This window comes from Gossypium raimondii, chromosome 12 (assembly GCF_025698545.1).
Source record: "Gossypium raimondii isolate GPD5lz chromosome 12, ASM2569854v1, whole genome shotgun sequence".
Taxonomy (NCBI): domain Eukaryota; kingdom Viridiplantae; phylum Streptophyta; class Magnoliopsida; order Malvales; family Malvaceae; genus Gossypium; species Gossypium raimondii.
This window is the reverse complement of record NC_068576.1, coordinates 41,521,989-41,547,001: the sequence shown is the minus strand read 5'-3', so window position 1 is coordinate 41,547,001 and position 25,013 is coordinate 41,521,989. Positions and strand designations below refer to the sequence as shown.

Here is a 25,013-nt window from a genome sequence, read left to right as displayed (position 1 = left end):
TAAAATTAATATTAATAAAAAAGGAAGGATCGTATTTTTAAATCTTTTCAAATTCTCGACACTAAGACATTTAACTATCAATTCGGTACCAATTTTGGGTGTTACGGGGGTGCTAACCCTTTCTCGTGCGTAACCGACTCCTGAACTTATTTTCTCAAAATTTGTAGACCTAAAATCGTCTTCAAGGTGATCTGATCACACCTCTTTAAAAGATCGGTGGCGACTCTAATTTTCGTCTTTTAAGTCGATGACTACATTTTTGTTTTCAAAAAATGGTTTCGACAATACCCATAGGTGAAATGTGTTTATTTTGATGTTTTATGGTAGAATATGAAGCTTGAAATTATGTTAAACAACTTTTGCTAACTGATTTTAAGTGAAAACGAGTAAAACGACATAATTGGTAAAAATACCTAATGTTCACAAGTAAGTGTTAGAGTGGGAATTTGATGTTGCCATAGAAGGGAAAAATGTTCATCTTGTCATAAAACATAAGAATAAGGGATGAAGTTTAATTCCCGAGCTTTGGAACAAAAGTATAAATATGCAAAAGTTTAGGGGTAAAAATGTAATTTTGTCAAAGTTCGAGTTAAGGACTGTTTTGATGAATGTGAGTATTAAATAAGCTAAATTTTCTATTATAGATCAAGAAGAACAAAATTCGGAGTTAGACCGGGGAAAGAAAAAGGTTGAGGACTAAAGTGCTAGATTTGATCATATTTTGTACCGAAGTAAGTTTACGGTAAATAAATGCAATATTTTGATAATTATTAATGCTGTTATTTTTCAGTAATTATGTATTTATTTCATGAAAATATCTAATGTTAACTCAAGTATGAGATGACAGAGAATCAGTGTTAAAAGGCCCCGTTGAAACATGAGGAATGTATTGGATACAAATGTCATGACATTTAGGTAAAGAGATCCCATGTAAGACCATGTCTGGGACATGGCATTGGCATCATTGAGATTATGAGAGGTCCCATGTAAAACCATGTCTGGGACATGGCTTTGGCAACAAGATGAGAGGTCTCGTGTAAGACCATGTATGGGACATGGCGTTGGCACCGCGATGAGAGGTCCCATGTAAGACCATGTCTGGGACATAGCATTGGCACCAAGATGAGAGGTCCCCCGTAAGACCATGTCATGTAAGACCATATCTGGGTTATGGCATTGGCAGTACAAGAAACATCCCATGTAAGACTATGTATGGGACATAGCTTTGGCATGTTATATTCAGACAGGAGACCGGGTATCCTTAGTATTCCAAGTGATTCAACGGGCTAATAAATATACGATGTTACAAGAAAGTTCACGTAAAAGCCTAATTGACAAGTTCAGGTGAGTTAATAAGATTAAGAGTATCTCAGTTATCAGTTGAGAAAAGAAATTTCAGCAATGAAGGAGTAAGTTAAGCAAGCAAGAAAGTAAACGAGTAAGAGAGTAAGTAAAGAAGAAAGTAAAGATCTTAATGCATAATAAAAATTTATGAATATAATTGTTTATGATAAATGTTGTTATTTATTTACTTGTAAACTTACTAAGCTTTATGCTTATTTCTTTTATTTCTTTTTCTTTCACTACACCAAAACAGGCTTTTAGCGGCGTTTGGATAAAAAACGCCGCTAAAGATTGATCATTAGCGGTGCTTTATGGAAAACGCCGCTAAAAATAAGAATTAGCGGCGTTTTCCAGAAAGCGCCGCAAAAAACCTAAGCCCAACGACGCCGTTTACCCAGCTTCCAGAGATTTAGCGGTGCTTTTAAGAAAGCGCCACAAAAAAACCTAAGCCAAACGACACCGTTTTCTGAGCTTTCGGTGATTTAGCGGCGCTTTCTAAAAAACGCCGCTAACGCTCCGCTAATGCTCAGGGATTTAGCGGCGTTTTTGCTGAAATGCCGCAAAAAAACTAAGCCCAATGGCGCCGTTTTCTGAGCTTTCGTGGATTTAGCGATGTTTTTAAGAAAGCACCGCTAATGCTCAGGGCTTTAGCGGTGTTTTTGGGAAAGCGCCGCAAAAAAAACTAAGCCCAACGACGTAGTTTTCTGAGCTTTTGGGGATTTAGCGGCGTTTTTAAGGAAGCGCCGCTAATGCTCAGGGCTTTAGCGGCGTTTTTGGGAAGCGCCGCAAAAAAAAACTAAGCCCAACGGCGCCGTTTTCTTAGCTTTCGGGGATTTAGCGGCGTTTTTAAGGAAGCGCCGCTAATGCTCAGGGCTTTAGCGGCGTTTTTGGGAAAGCGCCGCAAAAAAAACTAAACACAACGACGCCGTTTTTTGAGCTTTCGGGGATTTAGCGGCGTTTTTAAGAAAGCGCCGCTAATGCTCAGGGCTTTAGCGGCGTTTTTGGGAAAGCGCCGTAAAAAAAAACTAAACTCAACGGCGCCGTTTTTTGAGATTTCGGGGATTTAGCGGCGTTTTTACAAAAGCGCCGCTAATGCTCAGGGATTTAAAATAATTTGAAATATTTGTTAAAAATGGAAAAATTAAAATACTATTATTTAAAATAATTTTAAAGTTTTTTGGATACATTACTGATTTTTTTAGCTTATATATTAAATAATTTCTTATATAATCGTAAAAGAGATAGTATTAATTTAAAAATATTGAATTAATTATCACTATAGTATATGGTTTAGAGTTTAAGGAGTAGGCCGAGTATGGATTTAGGGTTTGTGAATTAAGGTTTAGGGGTTAAGTGTTATGCTTTAGAGGTTAGGGAGATTTATGGGTTAGGGGATTTAGTGGTTAGGGTTTAGGAATTTAGGGTTTAAAGTTTCAACAGTTAGGTTAGGGATTTGGGGTTTAGGGTTTCAACACGTTCCCTAATATCACGCTGACGTGGACGCGATTTCGGAGAAAATGGCCCATTCCGGTAAATAATAAAATACCGGGCCCATTTCGATAAATTTTAAAAATATAGGGCTTTTTTGGTATTTTGCCTGAAAAAGAAAGCATTTTGAATCGTTGTGTAGAGTTGGAGGGATGTCAAATTTTGGGAGGATTAGAGGCGGGATCTGTGAAATCAATTGAAATGGTGCGCGGTGAAATCAATGGAAACGAAACGGTGAGTTTTGAAGTAATAATTCATGAACAGTTTATGTTTTTTAGCTTGGAAAACTTTGAAAGGCCATAACTTTTGGCTCGGTTGTCCAATTGAGACGATTTTTTTTATTTCGAATAACTTTTCGAGATCTACGCGCTGACAAATGGCCGAAGGCGGATTGTTGCAGTTTTCATCAAAAAAGATCCTTTTTTGCCTCTAAATTTTGATTTTTCGGTTTAAAATTGAATTTTGAAACATTCAAATCATTATTTTCCTTATTTATTTGAAGTAAACATCGAATTTTTTTTTACAGAATTGTTGTATTATTTTTCTGATTTGACATGTGTATGGAATAGGTCCGATAAATCATTAGAACGTAAGTAATATAATTAAGATAATAACAGTATTTTTATAACATATTAAGATAATATGTCAATTAAATTTCTTACTTATTATCTCACAAAAACACCTAATTATTAAATAAAATAACAAAATATTTTCTAAATTCCATTGAAATTTCGAAAGTTTAATGTTGAAACAGGATGGTGATTCATTTATATAGACTGAAATTTAACAATTTCAAAAAATATATATATATTTAAAATGTTTAGATAAGATAGATTTTTATTTGAATTTACAAGTAATTTATAATATCAACATTAAATCTACAATTCTTGATTTTCTTTTTTTTTAAATAATTTAAATTTTATTCTTATAGTATTTAAATAATTAGGGATTATGGATTATGAATTATATAATAATTAAATATAAAATTATAAAAAAATCAACCATTAGCGGCGTTTATGAGAAAAATGCCACAAAAGGTAAGCAATAGCGGCGTTTAGACAAAAAAACGCCACAAATATGTATTAAATTTTTTCAAAACGTGCTGTTTCACTACAAAAATTTAATTTTTTTAGCCGCAAAATCCATAATCTATTGTAAGGAAAAGAGGGGAAAGATATTTCAACAAAAATAATTAAAATTAAAACAACGAAAGAAATCCCTAGAAGCCTAAAGAAAAGGGGGAAGAAATCCCTAGAATCTTAGAAGCCGATGGAATTCGTGACGGACCCAGACGACCAGGGTTAAGCCATGGAAGTCGACGATGTTGACACACCGGAGATCTTCGGCGAAGGCGTCATCGTTCCTTTGACATTTAAAATCAATGCTTGGAATTCAATCTTTCTTTCCTGCTTGGAATTTGATATTATTAGTAAGGCAAATGAATAAATAAATATAAAACTTTTGCTCCTAAATCGTCTCTTTTGAATCTGTGCTTCATTTTCGTTGTTTTTCCGTCTGCTTATCCACGTCCGAGAAGTGAGCCACCTGTTCTCTTTCTACAAGATTTCAGTTCCTTTTTCTGTATATATATACATTTTTTTTTCATTTTTTCTGCCATTGAAAAATTTGGCTACCTTAAGTGTATAAATCTGTATCTGGGCTTGTCCAAGTTTCTCCTAGAACCGTTAGTTCTGTTTCAACTATTATTTGAATTTTTATTTTTTGCATTATTTTGCTCATGGGCCTTGTACCTGGATCCGACCTGACCTGGATTGTTCCTTGTGTTCTTTTTCTGCTTTCTCAGCAGGGAGATCCCATTCTGGAGACAAAGAAGAACACAAAAGATCGAAGGTAATTTTATTTCAATTTGATCCGTTTTTCTTGGTTAAATTTTCTGTGTTTTTTTATTTGTAATTTGTTATGTTTTCTGGGTTTTGCTTATAATGTCTGCATTAATATTCATTCCACATTTTTGTTTTTCCCCCTTTGTAAAGATATTTGCTTTTGTTTCTTTTTCCCATCACATTCAAAGTTCTAAACTAATTTTTCCCCTGTAATTTCATTTTTAGATTCAAAGTTTCTTTTTTTTATTTTTTATTAACAGCATTGACTTTTAATATTTATTTTGATGGTTTTTTTGGGCGAGGGGTTGGGGAGGGGGGGCGGGTAAGCACATTTGCTTTTGAACATAAGATTGATTCTGCCTGTGTTATGTATTTGCCAAATTCCAGTTTTGGATTCATAGTTTGTATGTGTTTCTTACCATTTTCTACGAAATAAAAAATATGTTATTAATATTGTCTTTGTTAAGTCTTTTTCACATAATTTTCTTTGAAGTTTGAACATTGTTTTGCTCCTTTTCATTATGGAAAAACAAATCTTTTTCCAATTTAGTCTTTGTTTTTAATTATTTTATATAATTAAATTACTCAAAGTTTATTTCCTTTTTTGATCCAAACTTTTCTTTTGTACAAAATTACTCTCTTTCTTAACTTTTTATATTATATATATGTTTTATAAGATTAGCTTTAGGTCTTAGTTTTCACTTTCACATTGAGTTATTTGAGCATTTTTCATATTTCTTTCTAATGTGGGATAGATTTCATTTTCTTAAAAAGAAAAAATTATATTGTTTTTGTTGCCTCAATCCTCTTTATTTGTCTCTTTAACCTCATTGGATATGGAGTCTATGTTGTCTTTTCTTTTCAGTTTTTCCATTTTAGATTTATAGTTAAACTTCAAAGTGGTTCTGCTTCAAGTTAAAATAGTGGGGTTTTTTACATTGATCATCTTAAGTTTTCAGAAAATATTTTTCCTGTTGATTTGGATTTTTTAAGGTTATTTTTGTTTTTCCTTCCTAAAATGCTTTTTTTTTTGGATGATATAATGAATATGCCAGGATTAAGCTTTAGAAATCCATGATTAACTGAGGACTTTATATTGGTCCTCGGTTCAGTTGTTTAAAATCTATATATTTTTTATAATATGCTATGTTATTCAGACTTGGACATGTCCTTGGAGAATCATATCCCGGTACCTTTGTTTGCATATGTGCTGGACACGGGTGCTTTAAATAAAATGAAGAGTGCTTGCTGTCAACTAGGAGTTTTGATGATTATGATCATCTGTTTCATATATATATATTCACCTATAGTAACATTAATTTTGTAAAGATATTTTCTTCAATTTTGAAACTTCTTTAATATCTCTTATTATCTTAAAAGTTCTATTTATCTTGGTAAACTTAATTTTGCAGCTGCTACTGGATTTTTTGAGCTTCTCTGCTTCTAGCTTTTCATCTATGGCCAGATTCTCAGTTGTGACTGATAAGGTCTCAATGGAGGTTGTTGAAGAATTCATTCTAGAACAGTTGAATCTGACAAAAGGCACAATATCTGAAATTATTGTACCTAATTCTTTTTTTTCCTTCTTAGCCATTAATCATTATTGAGTGTTGACATGGGGGATCTATGCTACTATATCTATGTTACTCTTAACTCATCATTTTTTCTGAAGTGCTCATGTTTGACACTTGTGTTTGATGCATATTTGGACATGGATACATGAACATGATCCTCCAAATATATTAAAATCCTTAAAAAAGTTGAGCATACCTATGTGGGATATATACCTTATCTAAAAATAAAGGTTATGCCTTTTTAAAAACTTGTTTAATACATTATATAAATGTCTTCTTAAAAGTTTGTTAGGGCTGAAGCATGCAGTAGTCTACTATAATTTGCTGCACAAATGGAAATTAGCTAGGTGTCCACTGCACAACCTTCAATTAGACTTTACATAAAAAAATTCATTATTGAAGGCAAACTACCCGGCTTGCTGCAAAATGATTAGTTACAAACTACCTTCATTTCTCCCATAAAGATCTGCCGAAATATGTTTCATCTAACAAGATTTTGATTGACAGCACATTCATTTGACAGGATAATTTGGAAACCCTGTTGCAAAATGACATTCAGGCTGATCTAGTCTGTTGCAGCATTTGCAGGTATTTTGTGTAGTTTAAGTTGTGAACATTGGGTTTTGATTTGTCATGTGAACAAATATGATGAATCTGAAATGCATTTCTATTCTTCTATTTGCAGTTAAGATTTGAAACTAAAGACAAAGCAAGGAGACTTCTAAGTAATGTGTCATTTTTGTTTAAACCAGGGGGTTATTTTTTCGGTATTACTCCTGAAAAAGTGATTGCCAAAAACTGTTGTTTCTGGATTTGTGTATTTTCCTTCTTTTTTTTTCTTGTGGTTACTGTTGCACCTGTGTCTGGGAGTTGATTGTGTAAACATTTTAGTGTGCTTTAGTTACTGTAAAAATATTTTTAACATTGTTAATTTTAATATTATTGTAAGAATATTTTGAATTATAATTCAGTTATCAATTTATATCATATATCTTTCATTGAATTTGAAGTATCATCTAAATTTGCCCTTTTTGGTTGGATTTTATGTTAAAAGGATTTGTATATGGATGAAAATCGGATGTTACAAATTTGCCACAATTAGTGGCGTTTTTTCATGAACGCCGCTAAAGAACGTACTTTTAGCGGCGTTTGCGCGTAAAGCGTCGCTAAAGGTCATGTTCTTTAGCGACGTTTGTGGGTAAAGCGCTGCTACAGATCATGTTCTTTAGCAGCGTTTATGAGTAAAGCGCCGCTAAAGATCATGTTCTTTAGCGGCGTTTGTGGGTAAAGCGCCGCTAAAGATCATGTTCTTTAGCGGCGTTTGTGGGTAAAGCGCCGTTAAAGATCATGTTCTTTAGCATAAACGCCGCAAAAGTTAGCGACGTTATCAATAGTGGCATTTTTGCGACGCTAGTGAAAGCGCCGCAAATACTTTTAACGGTGCTTAAAAGCGGCGCTAAAGGCCTAAAAAAACGCCACTAAAAGCCTGTTTTGGTGTAGTGTTCCATATAGTATTATCAAGCATAGTCGGGATCTTGAAGACATCGGAGAGCGTTTACACTATCAACCACCACAACTTGGTATTTTAAGACGATATATGTTTCGAGCTATGGCATGTATAGGGACTTGGTTATTTCGATTGTATATTCTTAAGATATGACCAAAAGATGATATGTAAATATTTGATGATGAATAGTTATTAAAATGGCTAAGTATGAAGGTGTTTGTTGTTATAAATGTCTAGGTGATAAATTATGCATAGAAATCCTGAAAAAGTAAAAATTGGTAGTGAATCAGTTTTGAGACAACAGTAGTGACGTGATTTTGAAAAATCACCAAGGATAGTAGAAAATGAATTAGAGGGTGGATGAGATATAGAATTAAATCTTATTGAGTCTATTTTCATAGAAAAATAACGGTGCAGACAAAGGAATTATGTATTCTAAGATATTTGCATTTTAGTTAGACAAGGTCAAAGTGGTTTTCGGAATCCCCTATTCTGGATTTGGAAAATCATTAAAAATTTTAAAAAAATATTTATGAGTTATAATTTATATTTCTAGATTCTTTATTGAGTATATTTTCTGTAGAAACAAGTGAGAACACCATATGAAGTCTGTACCATATGAGTATATTTTTAGTGACGAGAAGTCAGGACAGTCGATCAGTGAAACAGGGGAGACTTTAACTAATAAACTGTACTAATTTACTAAACCAAAAATTCTAAAAAATTTATGGTAAAAAGATATATGATTCTAGTTTTAGGGAAAATTTATGGATCTAAATTTTGAGTTTCTTAGCTCGAGTTATAATTGATTTAGTGACTGCTGCGCAGGTGGACAGCCTTATTATGAACAGTGAAATAACTTTTAAAAGTAAATTTTTATGCCCCGAACTTTTAAGTTAAGTCAAGTAATGCCTCATGCTCGAATCCGACAACGGTCTCTGGTAAGAGGTGTTACATCATAGTTTCCAATCATCCAATATATGAACGCAATCGGAAAAAAGAGCTAAGGCAACATTAATCTGGTCAAGGAATTAAGTCGTAATAATCACCTAAATGTATTAACTCGAAATCTTCTTTGCCTTTATACTCGCCGATTTGTAGTTCAACTCCTTGTGCTAATCCCACAGTAGAGACCTCTTTGGAAATAATCATCTTGATCCTCTTAGTCAATCTGCTAACTGAGAGACCAAGTTTGCCCACGGCTTTCTCCGATATAAACTAGCCTAACGCTCTCATATCAACAAGAGCACTCCTCCTTCGGCTTGCGATGTTAATGTCCACAAAAATCAACCCTTCTAGCTTGCAACCCCTTTTCACTTCAGCAAGATTAAGTATCATTGATCCAAGCTTCGATAACCTTTCCTCCTTAGGATCTGCTTCAACTTCTTTACTGATATCAGACAACTTGGATCGCTTTAGACAGTGCCGCATTTTATGCAAACCATTACATAAGAAGCACTCTACTAACTTTTTCTCGCTTTTTTTGCCCTTCTTAGAGTCAACGCCACGCACGATCGAACCAAGCCTCATGGGTGCTTTTTTTGGCTCATCATCCTATTTGATAGCAAAAAATACAGATTGTTTCAAACAATCACTTACTATATGTGGACCACCACATAAGAAGCATTGTATCTCTCTCTTCTTTTCCTTCAAGTTGTTGGGTTTTCCCCTCCCATTTCATGGTTTCTCATTGCCACAATTATTGTTGTACTCAACTTGTCCTTCTTTATCTTCCCCATTATTTCCCTTATCCTTGGGTTAAGAAAACTCTAACTTGTTTTTCCTTGAAACAAGTTCGACCAAGGACTCTACCATGATCATAGCTTTTAAAAGTTTTTGGACCACTCGACATTCTAATTCTTGTTTGACCCATGGCTTCAACTCATCCATGAAATGGAAGAATGCCTCCATCTCATTTAAATCCATGATTTGGAGCATCAGTTCATTGAACTCCTTCACATAGTCTCAACAAGCCTTGTTGCGAGAACCGGCACAACTTAGATCGAGCCTCTTTCTCAACATATTGGGGGTAAAACTGCTCATTGAACTCATTTTGGAACTCCTCCCAAGTTCCAATCACAGCTTGACCACGTTTTTCATTTGTGGACCTACGTTTCCACCAAAGAAGAGCAAAATTAATAAAATATCTAGCAATAGTATTTACCTTAGCATTATCATCCTTGATGTCTTCGACATGAAAGTATTGCTCCATCTTCGACAAAAAGTTGTTCACTTCCCTTGCAAACCTTGCTCTCTTTAGCATCTTCGATTTGGGGATATCTATCTCACAGTTTAGTGTTGCACCCAACACTCATTTACCCACGACGACTCGACACACAACAAGCTCTCCCTAGAGCTATTCAATTCTTGTGCTCAAACCTCTCGTCTTGGCCATTGTTTCCTCTTTCAAAGCTATCACCGTGACCTTAAGAGCATTATCTCCCATTGTCGGCTTATCTGTAATAGAATTGAGCACCCCTAGCATCTCTTCCACATTGGAACCAAGAGACTCCAACACGACTTCCTTGATTTTCTCTTCCATCGTGTCCAACTCTGCAATGCATCCCTCGACTACCTCAAGTGTCTCACTCATATCCCCCATGGATTCATCAAGATTGATCACTCGCCCTTCCAAAGCCAACAACATGTCCATCAATCAACTAGCTTTCCTAGACCTCCCGCGGGTCTCCATTGGCTTAATCTGATCGTTTACTCCTTTCGTCATCTCAATCGGTGCCTTTGAAACCTTAGCTCAGATACCAACTGTCACAGAGTTAGAACTTTAGTCTTACAGTCTGTGCGAGCTTAGGCGATTTCTTAGTTTCAAATTCACCTAAGTCAGCCTAACTCTCGTAAAGTGAGAATTCTCACAAAAATTCTCCAAGATACTGAAAATTAAAGTGGAAGCAACTCAAAATGAAAGAGCAACGAAAGAACATAAAATGCCACAAGAAAGCAATAGCACGCCAAGTGTTTGAGTAAATGCTCTAAAAGTATTCTTATTACTCAAATAAAATACAAAGAATTGGATACAATGGATGATTACAAATGAGGGAGAAGACCTCTATTTACAGTTGAGCTCCCCTAAAGCTGACGGTACAAATTGAGTTACATCAACGGTTGAGATTAAAGCCTATTATCTACAATTGAGAGTCTTAAAAGATTGACTCAATCCTTTAAGATTACAAAATCGAATCTTATCAGATTACAGATCTTCTAAAATTAGTTTCTATATTTACCAAGGTAGCCCTAATTTTTCATAAGTGTTTCACTGGGTCACTAAGGTTTCAAGTAGACGGGTTTCTCTACATGTTCCACAAATCAAGCTAGTTCAAATGAGTCGAATAAACCTCATTTAATCGATTGACCTTCATGGGATGCTCTTTGCACAATTGTTATAGGCTATGATCCGGGGCCCGTGACACTAGAACTCAGCCCAGAAAATGGTTGACAAACCAGCCTAAGCCCTAAAATGGGCCTAATTGCTTGTGCATGCTAAGATCCATTCTTATGGATGAACACAAAAATGAGATTTTGGATTCTGGATTATGCTTTATTGATTGAGGAAGGATCATTGGGGACCTATAAAACCACTTCTTAAATCCCTACAAGCTTATGCTCTTGTGCCCTGCCTGTTTAATGTTTTTTTTGGGGTTGAAATTACCTGTTTAATGTTTTATTGTTTTCTAAAAATATGATTATAGCAATGCCTTTAAATTCAGGTTTGCCAGAAATTTTTAATTTGTTTTCGTATCTCTATTGTTACATGTTGACGGCAGAGGAAATTTGCCCTAATTACCTGGAATATACATGTCAGATACAATTCTTCAAATGTTAAAATTGATGGATATCCATAAACTGACAATATGGAAGACTGTCGATATACAATTCCTAGCAACATATATAAATATATATTGTACGTAATTTATAACCATGATATGGAAAAAAGATACCTTGTCCTAATTCACGAAACTCAATTTACAATCTCGAACTCCATAAATTAAATAAGTTAAAAATCTCCATGTTTAAGAAAACAAAAATCCGGCTTCATTTGGTGAGAGTAATAGTGATTCTATCTTCCTCGCGATAAAGCTTTCTCGGCAGTGTCCATTTCTTCAAGAATCCTAGCCTTTCGCTTTGCAGGGATTGGAGCAGTTGGTCCAAAGCTAATATAATGGCCGGAAATAGCATTCAATGCGGAGTACATATCACGGAAAGAAGCTCTACCCAGCAAAGCTTTCTCTCTTCTGTACTTAGCCACCCAAGAATTGGATGCCTCTCTAAGCTCAGCTACAGCAGAAGCAATGTTGGGATCATTCTTGTCCATATTGATGGTGCTTCTCACTTTGTTGATCACTTCTGCAGTCTCCTTCACGTACTCCTCATCCGAGGCAGCAAATGCTGACTGAACCCCTCCAAGAGCAAGACTTGCTGTGGTGGTGGCGGCAGCAGCAGCAGCAAGACACAAGAATTGACGCCGTAAGGGTTGCTGGTGCGGTGGCGGTGATGGCGGTCTTTGCGTGGCTCTGGCTTTGATGGGAAGAAGGGGTTTGAGCTTGGAAGTTGGGGTTATAAGTGTTGGGGAGGCCATGGTTTTTGGTTGGCAAGGGAACTTGTGTTGGTAGCTTGAGAAATGAAAACAGGAGAGCTTTGGGTTTGTGCTACGTGGGGGCTTATCACCTTATCCAATTTTGGATGCGAATGGACCCAATGATATCTTAGATATATTTCTAAGAACCTCCAAGTGGCAATACATTTGAGGCTTAATTTCATCAATGTGCCCAAGTCTTAGACTTGATTTATATTCAACATAGTCAATATCGATGTACACAGAGTGCTGCTATATATTAATATCAATATCTTTTTAATGAATTTCATAGATATAACTTATTTTTAAACAAATTCAAAATAAACAAGTAAAATATTTCATACATTAAACAATGCTTTCATTTTCAATTAAGGTTTAGTTTAGCATTACTTTTTAAATTTTTTATTTTTTCCTTCTTTTTATGGTCCCAAAATATTTTTGAAAAACTTGAAAACATCTTATTCAGCGATGTTTTTATTTCAAAAGTATTTTTTCTCTCAAAAGTGTTTAACAATACTAAACCAACCCTAAGTATATAATAATCCAGCATTCAACTATTCAAAAATAAATAAAATTTTGTAATGGTCAGTAGGAGCAAAATTACAAAATGAAATTTACTTACACCTAAATTTTATTATTCTAGTTTATTATCGAACGAAATCGCAACCTTGTTTATAACCCAAATGATATAGGTGTTCATAATTGGGTTTTAACCAAATTAATTGATCGAACTAAATTATTTCAATTAATCAACCAACGAATCTAACTCAATCGGATATCGGTTAAGGACTTTTTAAAATTTTAATTAATGGTTAATTCGATTTAAAACCGGATAATTAACCGATCAACCAAAATTATTAAAAATAAAATATTTTAGGCCCAATATATTAGATAAATCCAATATTTTATGTAAGCCCAAATTAAAGAATACAAATTATTATATTGGGCTTAAAATCATATTTTTAAATTAAAAAATTAAAGAAAGTAGCCCTAATATTTTGTCCTCCCATTGTCAAACTCAAAACAAAGTTCGGGTGGGCACCGCTTAACACTAAACCATCTTCTATTCTTCTGGACTTCTTCCATTTTTTTTTTCATTTCATCGCTCAAGTTTCAAATTTTCTTGTTTTCAATACAATGTTTGTTATGATGATTTTAAATTAGTATTGTTTTTGTTTTCTTTTTTGAATTAACAGCAAAGAAAAATAACATTGCAACGGTATTTTTTTCATGCTTCAAATTTATTTGAACAAAAATTTCGGTTAATTTAGTTAACCGCTTGAATAACCGTTCTAACTCCGCATTTTTCTACATGGTTTGGAAACCTAATTTTATTCTCTAAAATCATTTCAAAGTTTAAGTGGGCTTTAAATAAATCCTCCATCATCATCATATCATTGTTATGACGATGATGAACTGTTAGACTTGGCAGTGGTACAGAATAACCCATGGGCCATGGCCCTTTTCCATGATTTTAAAACCGGCATTAATTCCTTGAGACTAGCTTTCTGAACTTTGAAGTCTCCCATTTTCCATTATCAAAGTCTGGTTTCCAAGCCACAAATAAGTTTCCAACATTTATTTATCGATTAAAAGTTTTATATAAAAAATAGTTAGAAAATTTTTAATATATGTCAAATTTGACATGTATAATCTATATGAATAGAATATAAAATTTGACAGTTAGATTATTAAAATATTAATCATACAAAATTATAGGAAAATGTGTAAAACAACTTTAGTTTTACAGTAGGATAAATGTAAGTGTCACGGGTCACGGATCAAAGCTCAAGACGAATGCATACAAACCATTACATGGAAGTCAATTAATTAAATGAAGCTCATTTAACTCACATGGACTAGTCCGATTTGTGGAACACATAGAGAAGTCCATTTACTTGAAACATTGGTGGCCCAGTGAAACAGTTCAGTAAAACTAGAGTTATCATGGTGAATATTGTAAATTCTAAAGGATAAGATTATATAGTGTTTAAATCATTTAGGACTCCCATCTTGTAAATAAGCTTTAATCTTGACTGCCAATGTAGTTTAGATTGTACCGTCGGATTTGAGAGAGCTCAATTATAAATGTAAACATTTCCCTTCATTTGTAATCATTCAATTGTATTTCTTCAAAGTAATATAACACTTTTAAGAGCATTTACTCAAATAATTGATGTGCTTAACTTTCTTATGGCTTTTTCGCTTTTGAGAGTTTGCTTTCGCTTTATTTTGACGTCTTTGAGAATTCTCACCTCCTAAGAGTCAGACTGACTTATACAAATTTGAAACAAAGAAATCACCTAAGACGGCGCAGTTTGCCAAACTAAAGTTCTAGTCTCGTGACATAAGGGTGAAGCCAAAAAATTGCTTTAAAGGACCAAAGATGAATAATAAATTATTGGAGGCCAGTAATTTTACCATTATACTAACATATAATTTCATAAAATTTTAAAGAGATAAATAATAAATCTACCATTTTTGGAGGGCCAAAGCCACTGCCTAGTTCTTTGTTTTTCGTATTATTGAAAACAATTTTATGTTTTTTAATTTTAAAAACGAAATTTATCTCTAAAAATAAAAATATATTTATCTTTCTAAAAAACAAAATGCAAGTTCAACCACATGCATGCATAAAATTATCAATAGACAATTTTCATTTCACTAAATATTTACGCAGGCATTCAATATAGATATAATGATTTTTTGGTTCTCCCAACTTTATAAATAGAAAGTCATTTTAATTTTCTATTAATTTTGGCCTCTTTTTCCTCTAAAATTTGTATTTTTGTCAAATTTTCCTTGATATACATGTGGATTGCCATGTGGACGACATGTCAATATTTAATTAATTTTTAAAAATTTTAAAAATATTTTTATAATTTTTTGAAATTTTAAAATTTAAAATTTTAATTAAATGTTAATGTGTCATTTAAGTGTATATCACATCAGTGAAATTAAATGATGTTAACTTTTCATCTATTTTAAGGTGATTTGACAAAACAATTTAAGGACTAAAATTAAAAACTAAAATAACTTCTTTTTAGAAGTGCCAAAAAATTATTATTCCTTTAATACAAATCCCTTATTGCTCCGTTTTATTTGGTAGCATTTAACATTTTGCAAGTCACTTTTGTGGGACACCATGTTCAAATTTAAATATATATTAAAATTTTATTTTATTTTTATTTTTAAATTTTAATTTCATTACCTTTTATATTTAAAAATACAAGTAAAATTATTAATACCGTTAAATTTTTATTTAATTTAAGTCCATTATAATATTATTTGTTTTTTTACATGACTATTAAATAAGTATTTTTTTATTTCAAAATATTTTAACAACGAATTTAATGTGAAATCTTAACCATGTTAGCAAATGAACATAAGTTTTTTCTTTAATTTGAAAAGTATATAAATTAAATTCCTAAAATATAAATAAAGGAACTAAATTTCAAATTTACAAAAGTATAAATATTTAGAGCATATTTTAACCTATAATAAATTAAGTTTTTTTCTAATGAATTAAATTTTAAAATAATTTGATTGTAATTTAATATGGTATCAAACTTCAGTATTTATTTTCTTCTGTGTTATGTATGCCTATTATTGGTTATCACATAATAAAGCTTCTATGTCAACTATTATCACTCATATGTAAAATATTTTTGCATGATTTTTTATTACATGTTTTCAATTAGCTTAAATTTTGATAAAATTTAATATTTAATCTCAGTATTTAAAAAGTTAAAATATAAGTTCTGCTTTTTATTTAAAAATTTCAGTCTAGTCTTTGAATTTGTGAGTATTTTCTATCAAAATTTTCAATTTGAAATCTTGATTAAACTTTCCTCGTATGATGTAGAATATAATTGACAAAAATAAACATGTTAAATTGACAAATGTTGACAAAAACTACCAACAACAATAATGATTGAACTAGAATTTTATAGAATTGAACAAAGTAAGAGTAATGAATATTTAACTTTTAAACTACAAAAATTAAATCTTAAATTTTATACGATTACACAATTTAACCTTTCAATTAATATTAAGTTGAATTGCTTAATTTCTAGAGCAACAAAAAAGACAATACAAGTTGTGGAGTATGATGATGGAGAAAAGGAAAGGTAAATCTTACATGGCTGCGACATATTCATCTAAATTGTTGGTAGAGTTACAGTGAAAGTGTAATCTTTCCAACTTGGTCTAGACGTTATACCCGAATTCGGAGGACTACATTAGCCACCGAAATAGCCTAGCAGAGATATCAGAGATTATAAAACAGTCATTATTAAAAAAAAAGTTATTTATTTTAGTAAAAACTTAATCTATTTTCAGAAAAGTTCACGAGTTATGAAAAACTTATTTAGATTAACTTTCCTATGTGTCAATGACTAATTTTAAGAAAACTTAGTTAGTTTTCCAATGATCTATTACCACAATTTTAATTACAATCAAACAGCGGAAAAGTGATATTTAACTTAGTTTTTCTTTACTAAAAATTCAGATCTTATGCATAAATAATTAAAAATCATATTTCAACAATCTAAACTCAAATTAAATGTCATGCAAGCTATTTAAAAACCCAAAATCTGAGTCTCATGCCACAAATCAAGAATAAAACAATACAGTCTCTGAATAACAAAAATATCAAATAATAAATCTAAAATATTTTAACAAAATCGAGTCGAGACCCTCTGAATGTTGTGTTTGCGTCTTAACCTGGTGGGTTATCTGTAGAAAATGGAAATAAGAGGGGAGTGAGGAATGAAGCTTAGTGTGAGTTCCATCACAAGAAAACCAGTGCAACCGATTAACATACAAAATCACATCACATAGTATAATTCACAGTAGTATTTTCAGAATATCGATATATCATATCAACGCAACAATGTATATACATATACATATACATATATCATCTCAGAAATATCAAAATTGTATGCACATGCTTTATGAATGCAATACAGATTTGGTTTAACAAAAAAGATTTTACCCCACCGCTACACACCATAGTAGAGTTCCCCAGAACTCATCCACCCCTACACACTGGGTTATGGATAAACGGCAAAAGTTGTAGGTTAATATGCTACCAGATGGTTGTGAATGCACAACATATTTGCATATGAGAGTTTCCAGAATGTGGGTGGATGAACCACCAGTGTTGCAGGTTAATACGCTGTCAGATGGTTCTGAATACACAACATATTTGCATATAAGAGTTACCAGAATATGGGTGGATGAACCACCAGTGTTGCAAGTTAATACGTTGTCAGATGGTTGTGAATGCACAACATATTTGCAGATTAAAGTTTCTAGATAAGTTGTGGATGAATCACCAGAGTTGCAGATTATTAATCTGCCAGAACTTCCTCTTTTCAAAGCGTCCTGCCCTATGATATGTAATATTACATGCTTATAACAAATAAAAATGACAACGAGTAATATGGTTATAACATATCAATATGGCAGCAATAGATATGCTTTTAACTAATCAGTACAGTAGCAAAGAATGTACTTTTCATGGATTTGATTTAACGGTATCATGAGGCATGTTGAACGTACAATCAGAAATATAAATGCAACATACATATATATTATTCACATATCATGCATATATATAATAATTCAGTCAATCATGTAACGACCCAAAATCCGTGGGCACCAGAAAAGTGTGTATTATCGGGCCTCCGTCTTAGTAAACTGAGTCATAAATAATTATTAGAAATACTTACGAGATTAGTTGTGTGTTTAATTAGGTTTTAGATAGGTGAACTTGGCTCAATTAAGAGTAATTAGCAAAAGGGATTAAATTACAATAGAAGTGAAAATCTAATCATAGATTAAAAGAAAGTAAAAAGGGCTAAAATGGCAATTAAGCCATTTAAAATGATTGAGGCGGCATAAAGGAATAAAATTTAAGAATTTATTTGTTTATTATATAATTAATGATATTTATTATTTATTATTAGTTATTAGTTATTATTAAATTAAAAGATATTTAGTAATTAAATAATTAGTATAAGATTTTTGGGTAATAATAAATTATGATTTTGCCAAGTGTGTGGTAAAAATAAAATATAAGTGTATTATATTTATTTATTTACTTGAAAATTTAGTAAAAGATAATTGTTAATTAAATAATAATATTATGAGATTTTTATTTGATAAGTTAGTTAGATTGAAACAAGTGTATGGTAATGATTTAATGCAAGTGTACTAATAAAATACATACATTTGTAATATTTATAATTAATTAATATAATATAAAGTAAATGAAATAAAATGAAATAAAAACAAAGCAAAAGAAAGGAAAGAAACAGAATAGAAGAGACGAAACAGGGGAGAAACAGGGGAGAAAGAAGAAAAAGAAGAAAATAGGGAAAATAGGGTTTTTGAAGCTTGAAATTTAATTTGGTAAGTCAAATTAGCCCTTTTCTCTTAATTCTAATGTTTTAAAAGCTTTAAAACAAAGTTTTGATGGGATTAAGTTGATGTTTTGTAAGTTCATAGGTTTTCAAGTATAGTTTATGTTGAACAAAAGAGATGAATTAGGGATTAAATAGCATGAATTTTAAGTTAGAATTGAAAAAGGATTAAATTGTAAAAGAAACTATAAGTTTTATATTTTAGGGATTAAATTGAAATAAATTCGAAATTATGAAAATATGATAAAAATTAGATAGTTACATATAAGTTTGGCAAGAAATTGAGTAGCAAGAAGGTATGAATTGAGAAAGAAAAATATATAGATTTAGTTAGGATTAAATTGAAATTAAAGTAAAAGTTAGATAAAAATTTCATCAAGTAAATATTGTTGTGCTAATGATTATGAAAATTATCTTAATTTCTTTTCGTAGCTAATATCGCACCCGAGGCATCCACGAGGAAAGGAAAAGAAAAAGTGGACGAGGAATAGACACGGGAATTACGGTTTGTATCACTATAATTCAAACTTTATTATTATTAAGTGTTTAATTTGCTAATTATGTGTGGTAAGTATTTTAAGGTAAATGTTTAATAAATAATAAATTTATAATGTAGTAATGAAATTGAAACGATCTTGAACCGAATTATGGAATCTTGAATATTGTCTTGATTCTTGAGTGAATTGTGAAAATACTGAAATTGTTATGCATAATGCATTGAATTGTGAAATTACTGAAGTAAAGAATTACTGTAATACTGTGAAACCGATTGAATTAAGGAATTATAATTGATACTGAATTAAGATGGAAATTTATACTGAAAAGTGAATTAAATACCCTATTAACTAGTCGGGCTAGTCGGATATAGTTGGCATGCCATAGGATATGGAAGTGTATGGGGTATTTGCCGGCTTACTGATCAGGCACTTATGTGCCGACTCATCGTTATCACATCGATTCGGCACTTTGTGTGTCGAATCTTTATTCTTATCTTATTCAACTTCGGCACTTTGTGTGTCGAATCATTATCTTATTCTTTATTACGGTGTTCAAGACTTTGTGTGTTGAATCTTTATTTATTCGACATCGATATCTTGGTGTGTTGGTTGGAATCCGTGTATCCGCCGAGGCCGAGTCGAGTTAATAGGGGCAAATGAAATAAATTGACTGATAAAATTAAATTTAGTAACATAGTATATGTGAAGAGTGAAATTTGAAATAAAGAAATAAGAATGATAATTATATATTTAATTAATTGATAATATAAAAAGGTTGAATTGTTTATTAGTAGTGATAATTGAATTATAGTGATACCACTGAGTATATGCATACTCAGCGTACGGTTGTTTCCGTGCGCAGGTTGTAGAAGTCAAGTACCGAACCAGCATCCAAAGCCAGACCCGACTTCAGCAAACTTTTGGTGATGTATAATTTTCCTTGGTAATGTGGCATGTACATAGGACATGTATAAAGGTTACTATGTTTTTAATATAAATGGTTGAAAATGTTAGTATTATAAGTTTATGAATTATAATGAAAGAAGTTTATCTATATTTATTTAATTTAGTATATTGTTAAATTTAAATTGATATTATGTTGATTAAGTTGATTAGAAAGTATTTGGAATAGAAATTGAGAATGTGAAATGAATTGGTTGTGATTTGAAAATGAAATGGTTTTAATTGCAGGGGGTTTTATGTAAAAACAAGCAGAAATGCTGCCGAAATTTTTTAAAAAAAAGAATGAAGTCAATTACTAAAATATTTTATGATTTTATGATTTTATCTTAATGTGTTTAATATTTAATTAAGAATTATCGTAAATTACCTGATATGTCCGGTAATGCCTCGTAACTCTATTCCGGCGACGGTTTGGGGTTAGGGGGTGTTACAAATCAAATCATGGATTCTAACATTATTTATATTTTTAGGGGATCAATTGAATAAAATAAGACACTAAAAATAGTTTCAGGAGTATTCAAGGACTAAATTGCATATAACATAAATTTTTGGGCAAAACTATAAACAGAGGACACACGGCCATGTGGTCAGGCCGTGTGAGGTGCTATAAGCCGTGTGGAAGGGTTACACAACCATGTGGCCAAGCCGTGTAACAAACTATCACCATGACATTTGCAAAAAATTACCTATAGGGTAGACATGGACGTGCGGAGGGTTCTTGGCTGTGTAAGATTTGAACTATCCTAGAGTTTCAGAGGCATATGGCAGTGTGAGGGGCCGTGTGGTCCACACGCTCGTGTGACCCTAATGTTAAGCACGGTTTGACCCAATTCGCTTGTAAAAGCACACACACCTTTCACCGGGAGTCTGATCGATGTTCCTTATGCCTGATTCTGATCTGATTCACCAGAACATGATCCTTTAAATGACATTTGCACATGAATTAATGATTGATTTCAAGATTCGACAAGACTATCGAAAGGTTTGACAAGAACCGAAAAAAGATTGTTTAATCAAATGTAAGATTAGCGTTGGATACAAATACTACAAAAATTCAAGATCTAAACATCGAAAACGAGATGTACTTACCGATTCTTGGTAGGGATGCTATTGATGACAATTACAAAACCGATAGAAAGAACGATTGAATGGAAGATTATTTGATTCGGGAAAGCAAAATAATTATCAACAATTAGGATGAAAATATGATGTATAGAAAAGGAAAATAAAATAAAAAGAGCATAAATAGAAAGATGGAGAGAAAATTCTATTAGGATTTGAAAAGGGGCAATATGAAAATCTAACTAGGAAAAGAAGAAAAAGATGGTGGAATTCTAATTCTATTAGAATTTTAAGGAAGAGCAAGATATGAATTCTAATTAGGAAAGAATTGGTTAAACTCCTAGGGTTTGTGAACCCTAGGGGTTGCACTTGCAATTTTCCTAATATTTTTCTGAAATTTGAAATTAAACTGAAAGGGGAGGAGGAGGAGGCTCAAACTTGGGTTATCAAGGGGGAAACCAACTCTTTAACCATTAAGCCTCAGACCTATTTCTTACTTAATTTAGACACTTAATTGTAAGTATTGCTTTCTTTTTGGAGATTGGCCGAATTCCTAAAATAGAAGGGGAAGAAGGGGTTCAAACCTGAAATCACAAGAGAGGGAAGCTAACTCTTAACCATTAAAGCTAAAGCCTATTTCTTATTTAATCTCATATCTTAACTATATATTTATTTATTTCAAGGTGTGACTTTTTCCTAGTTTGTCTAAAATAATAAAATGGGAGGAAGGGACTCAACTTACATTTTATTTATTAGCTTACACATTTATCACATATAACACCATAACTTTAACACTTCTTCACTTAAACCCTCTTTATACTTTATACAATGTCATGACATACTTTATTAACTTTATGATTTAGTCATTTTCCCACTATTATTGTAAATTACTTAAATTTCATAACATAAAATAAAATTTGAATCATACTCATTAGTATTCACTAATAATTTCTACATATAACATTAACAGATTAGTAATTAAACAATTTCATTATCATAATTTATAACTGATTTGGAATTAAATAAGGTAAAAATTCTTGATGTACTTACTCTAGGAATATAGGATGAGGTTTAGGTTAGGAGAGGGAAGAAGACGGAAATTTCTAGTGGAAGACTAATTTCCCAAAAATTGAGCAATTTGCCCTTTTTGGTCACTCCTTGTTTCACCCATTTTCCAATTAGATCCTAACTCAATTAAAACACACTATTTTCAAATTAAACCTCGTAATCAAGTTTCGTTTTAGATTAATTAATATAATAAAACCTTATTATAATATTTTAATACTTTAACTAATTATTATAACCCTAATTTTGGTCTCCATTTCAAACCCTCTATTTATAAATGCACAAAGATAACCTTATAAATCAAGGCGTATCCACTCTCGGTTTTCACAAACCCAATTCTTCTAACCTAGTTTTTGGGGCATGATAGAAAGAATAGAATTAGTCAAAATATAGCATTAAACAAAATGTAAATGTAAATTTAAATTGAACGTTTATAGCACACATACATATAGCCTTTTAAGAGAAAAATCTCATAACTCACCGAAAAACCTCACCTACAATGGCAAACCCTAAGCCACCTAACCTACCCATGCAATTCATGCTACATTATTGCATGCTTTGGTTCTGTTTTTATGGAATGTCTCCTTCAATTGGTGCTTTCAAAATGGAATGCTCTTTTTAACTCACCGCCAATGGATCAATCAACTCACTTGGACCTTCTCTATAAGAATCGTTATTTAATCCCTTCTCTCCATCATACCAGGACCAATCCTAGCTCTCACTCTTACTTACTCTGATAATGGCTTGCAAAATTAGTTCCTTGCTTCTTGCTCATGTTTTCATCCTCAGCATTCTGTTTGCTATTGCCGGGCAAGCCATTGCAGCACGTGACATCTCGAAGAATGATATAAAATGAAACAACCTGAATATCTAAAACATGACCGTAGCGTGCTCATTCCAGGCCTTGGACGAGTGTTGTTGCCACCAGTTTTCAAACATCACAATTCACACACTATCGGAACTGGCACCCACATCGGCAGCAGTGGCGGCCACTTTGGGAGCACAATTGGTGGAAATCGCCAGATTCCAGGTAGTGATGACACATTCGTTCCAAACCCTGGTTTTGAGGTGCCAATTCCAACAGGTGGTGGTGCTGGCATTGCAAGAACAAACCCACGTCCTTGAACATGCTTGGCTATGAAACTTTCAATCAATTAGAGAATAAAGGGAATCACTTATCTACATTGAGTCTTTCGGGGTCCCATTGTAATATATCGTAGTCATTCACATAATTAAAATTATATGAATTCGAGTTTGTCATTTTAAAGTCTAGAGCCTACTCCTAGTCCTGTATGCATTTTCTAGTCGCAAACTATTTCTTGCCAAGTCATCATGCATCTGAATTTCCAAATTAGTTATCAATTGTGGTCTATTATACTTATTAATGATTTCCTATATGATCATTTTAGATCCTACTAAAAGTTCCTGCCTTAAACAGATTTGGTAATTTGAAACTAATATTAGGGAGCATTAGACTATATAAAATGGGCACTTAGCAATACCCTAGAGGAGCGTCACTGTACGTGTCTATGAATTTGAAAAAGAGAACTTGCACATTGTCCAAAAAAAAGTGTCCAAAAAAAAGTATGCTACTCTGTTCATTAACTACAATGACATGGCAAAATGGTGGTATTAACAAAAATCACAGCCTTAAAACATTCTTTTCTATGTCAATTATTGAAATGCTGGAATGCTTTCACATTTAAGATGAGGGGACCCAATTTCAGTAATGAGGGAAAATACAACAAAGTCATGCCAAAGGTGACAGCTGAAGAGAATGCAGATTGGCTAAGACCCATTTGAGGCCATTTATTTTTATCAAAAAGGTAATATATGATTAAGGAAAATACCATATTAACAGATCACTCATAATTGGCTCCTTTTACTAGTTCTGTTTGTTCTGTCTCCCCGTGAAACTGTAGAACCTCCCCGAGTTTCTTCACTTTTAGCTACCATTTCATGATGGAAACCCCTTCCCAGCTTCTTGGAGTCGGTTTTAGCTACGAATCTGTTCTCCTTTTCCCCATTCTCTGATCAATCTTCCTCCTGTCCCCATTTCCTTCTCACTCCCAATTTGGTCCTATCGTATGATTAAGCTTTGTTAACCATGTATCTGTCCCCCTTCGCCTCGGTTTTGTGCTGGTTGGACTTGGATTTTAATTGCATTGAAGGATTTTCGACTCGTGATGATAAAATATTGGACCAAACCCTGCATGACTTGAACCCCAAATAACTTCATATTGCTCGAGCAAATTGGCACCAAAGAAATAAATGTTCCATGTCCTATGTTTGGCAATTTGTGATATTAACCCTTTTTAAAACCACATTTATAAAAAAAAATTTAAAACCTCGACTTAATGGCCTTGCTGACTAATAAAATGTCTTAATAAATACATTTTTAGCAGAACTACTCATAAGATTTTCTTATTTCTCCAAAACAAGTACAAGCTTCTTCTTTTTTGTCGAAAAGCATAATATTTTTATTAGCCTTTTGAAATTTTGTATCTTGAATGATAAAAATCCATGATTTGACATTTCTTTCTTTTGCAACTTCAAACTGTTAAATACTACCAAATATCTACTACCCAACAGATTAAGCAAACACACTGCACACTGCAAAATTTGTAATGTTTTAATAAGTTTGACAGTT

General features: G+C 32.5%; 2 protein-coding genes, 1 long non-coding RNA gene and 1 pseudogene across 10 annotated transcripts; 3 read left to right on the top strand and 1 right to left on the bottom strand.

Moving 5' to 3' along the window:
• The first annotated feature begins 3,962 nt into the window (after positions 1-3,962).
• LOC105764193 (uncharacterized) lies at positions 3,963-7,253 on the top strand. Of its 8 annotated transcripts, none has more exons than XR_008192176.1 (5): positions 3,972-4,261; positions 4,637-4,683; positions 6,089-6,175; positions 6,758-6,838; positions 6,936-7,253. XR_008192176.1 is itself a non-coding variant. In XM_052625872.1 (5 exons), the coding sequence occupies exons 1-4, from the start codon at positions 4,141-4,143 to the stop codon at positions 6,817-6,819; spliced, it is 360 nt and encodes a 119-aa protein (XP_052481832.1). In that variant the 5' UTR covers positions 3,972-4,140; the 3' UTR covers positions 6,820-6,838; positions 6,936-7,253. The 8 variants fall into 8 exon arrangements, 2 of the variants coding, with proteins under 2 accessions (XP_052481832.1, XP_052481833.1); XM_052625872.1 differs by having other exon boundaries at positions 6,089-6,218; XR_001124553.2 differs by having other exon boundaries at positions 3,973-4,261; positions 6,089-6,218; positions 6,774-6,838.
• A 4,336-nt stretch (positions 7,254-11,589) lies between these two features.
• On the bottom strand, positions 11,590-12,456 carry LOC105764192 (photosystem II repair protein PSB27-H1, chloroplastic). The gene has a single exon (XM_012582703.2). The coding sequence runs from the start codon at positions 12,346-12,348 to the stop codon at positions 11,830-11,832; it is 519 nt and encodes a 172-aa protein (XP_012438157.1). The 5' UTR covers positions 12,349-12,456; the 3' UTR covers positions 11,590-11,829.
• Positions 12,457-19,207: 6,751 nt separating this feature from the next.
• LOC128035391 (uncharacterized) lies at positions 19,208-20,466 on the top strand. Its single transcript, XR_008191838.1, has 2 exons — positions 19,208-19,281; positions 20,136-20,466. It is a non-coding gene; the product is annotated as an uncharacterized LOC128035391 (long non-coding RNA).
• Positions 20,467-22,858: 2,392 nt separating this feature from the next.
• On the top strand, positions 22,859-24,668 carry LOC105764194 (putative cell wall protein; annotated as a pseudogene).
• The last annotated feature ends 345 nt before the right edge of the window (positions 24,669-25,013 follow it).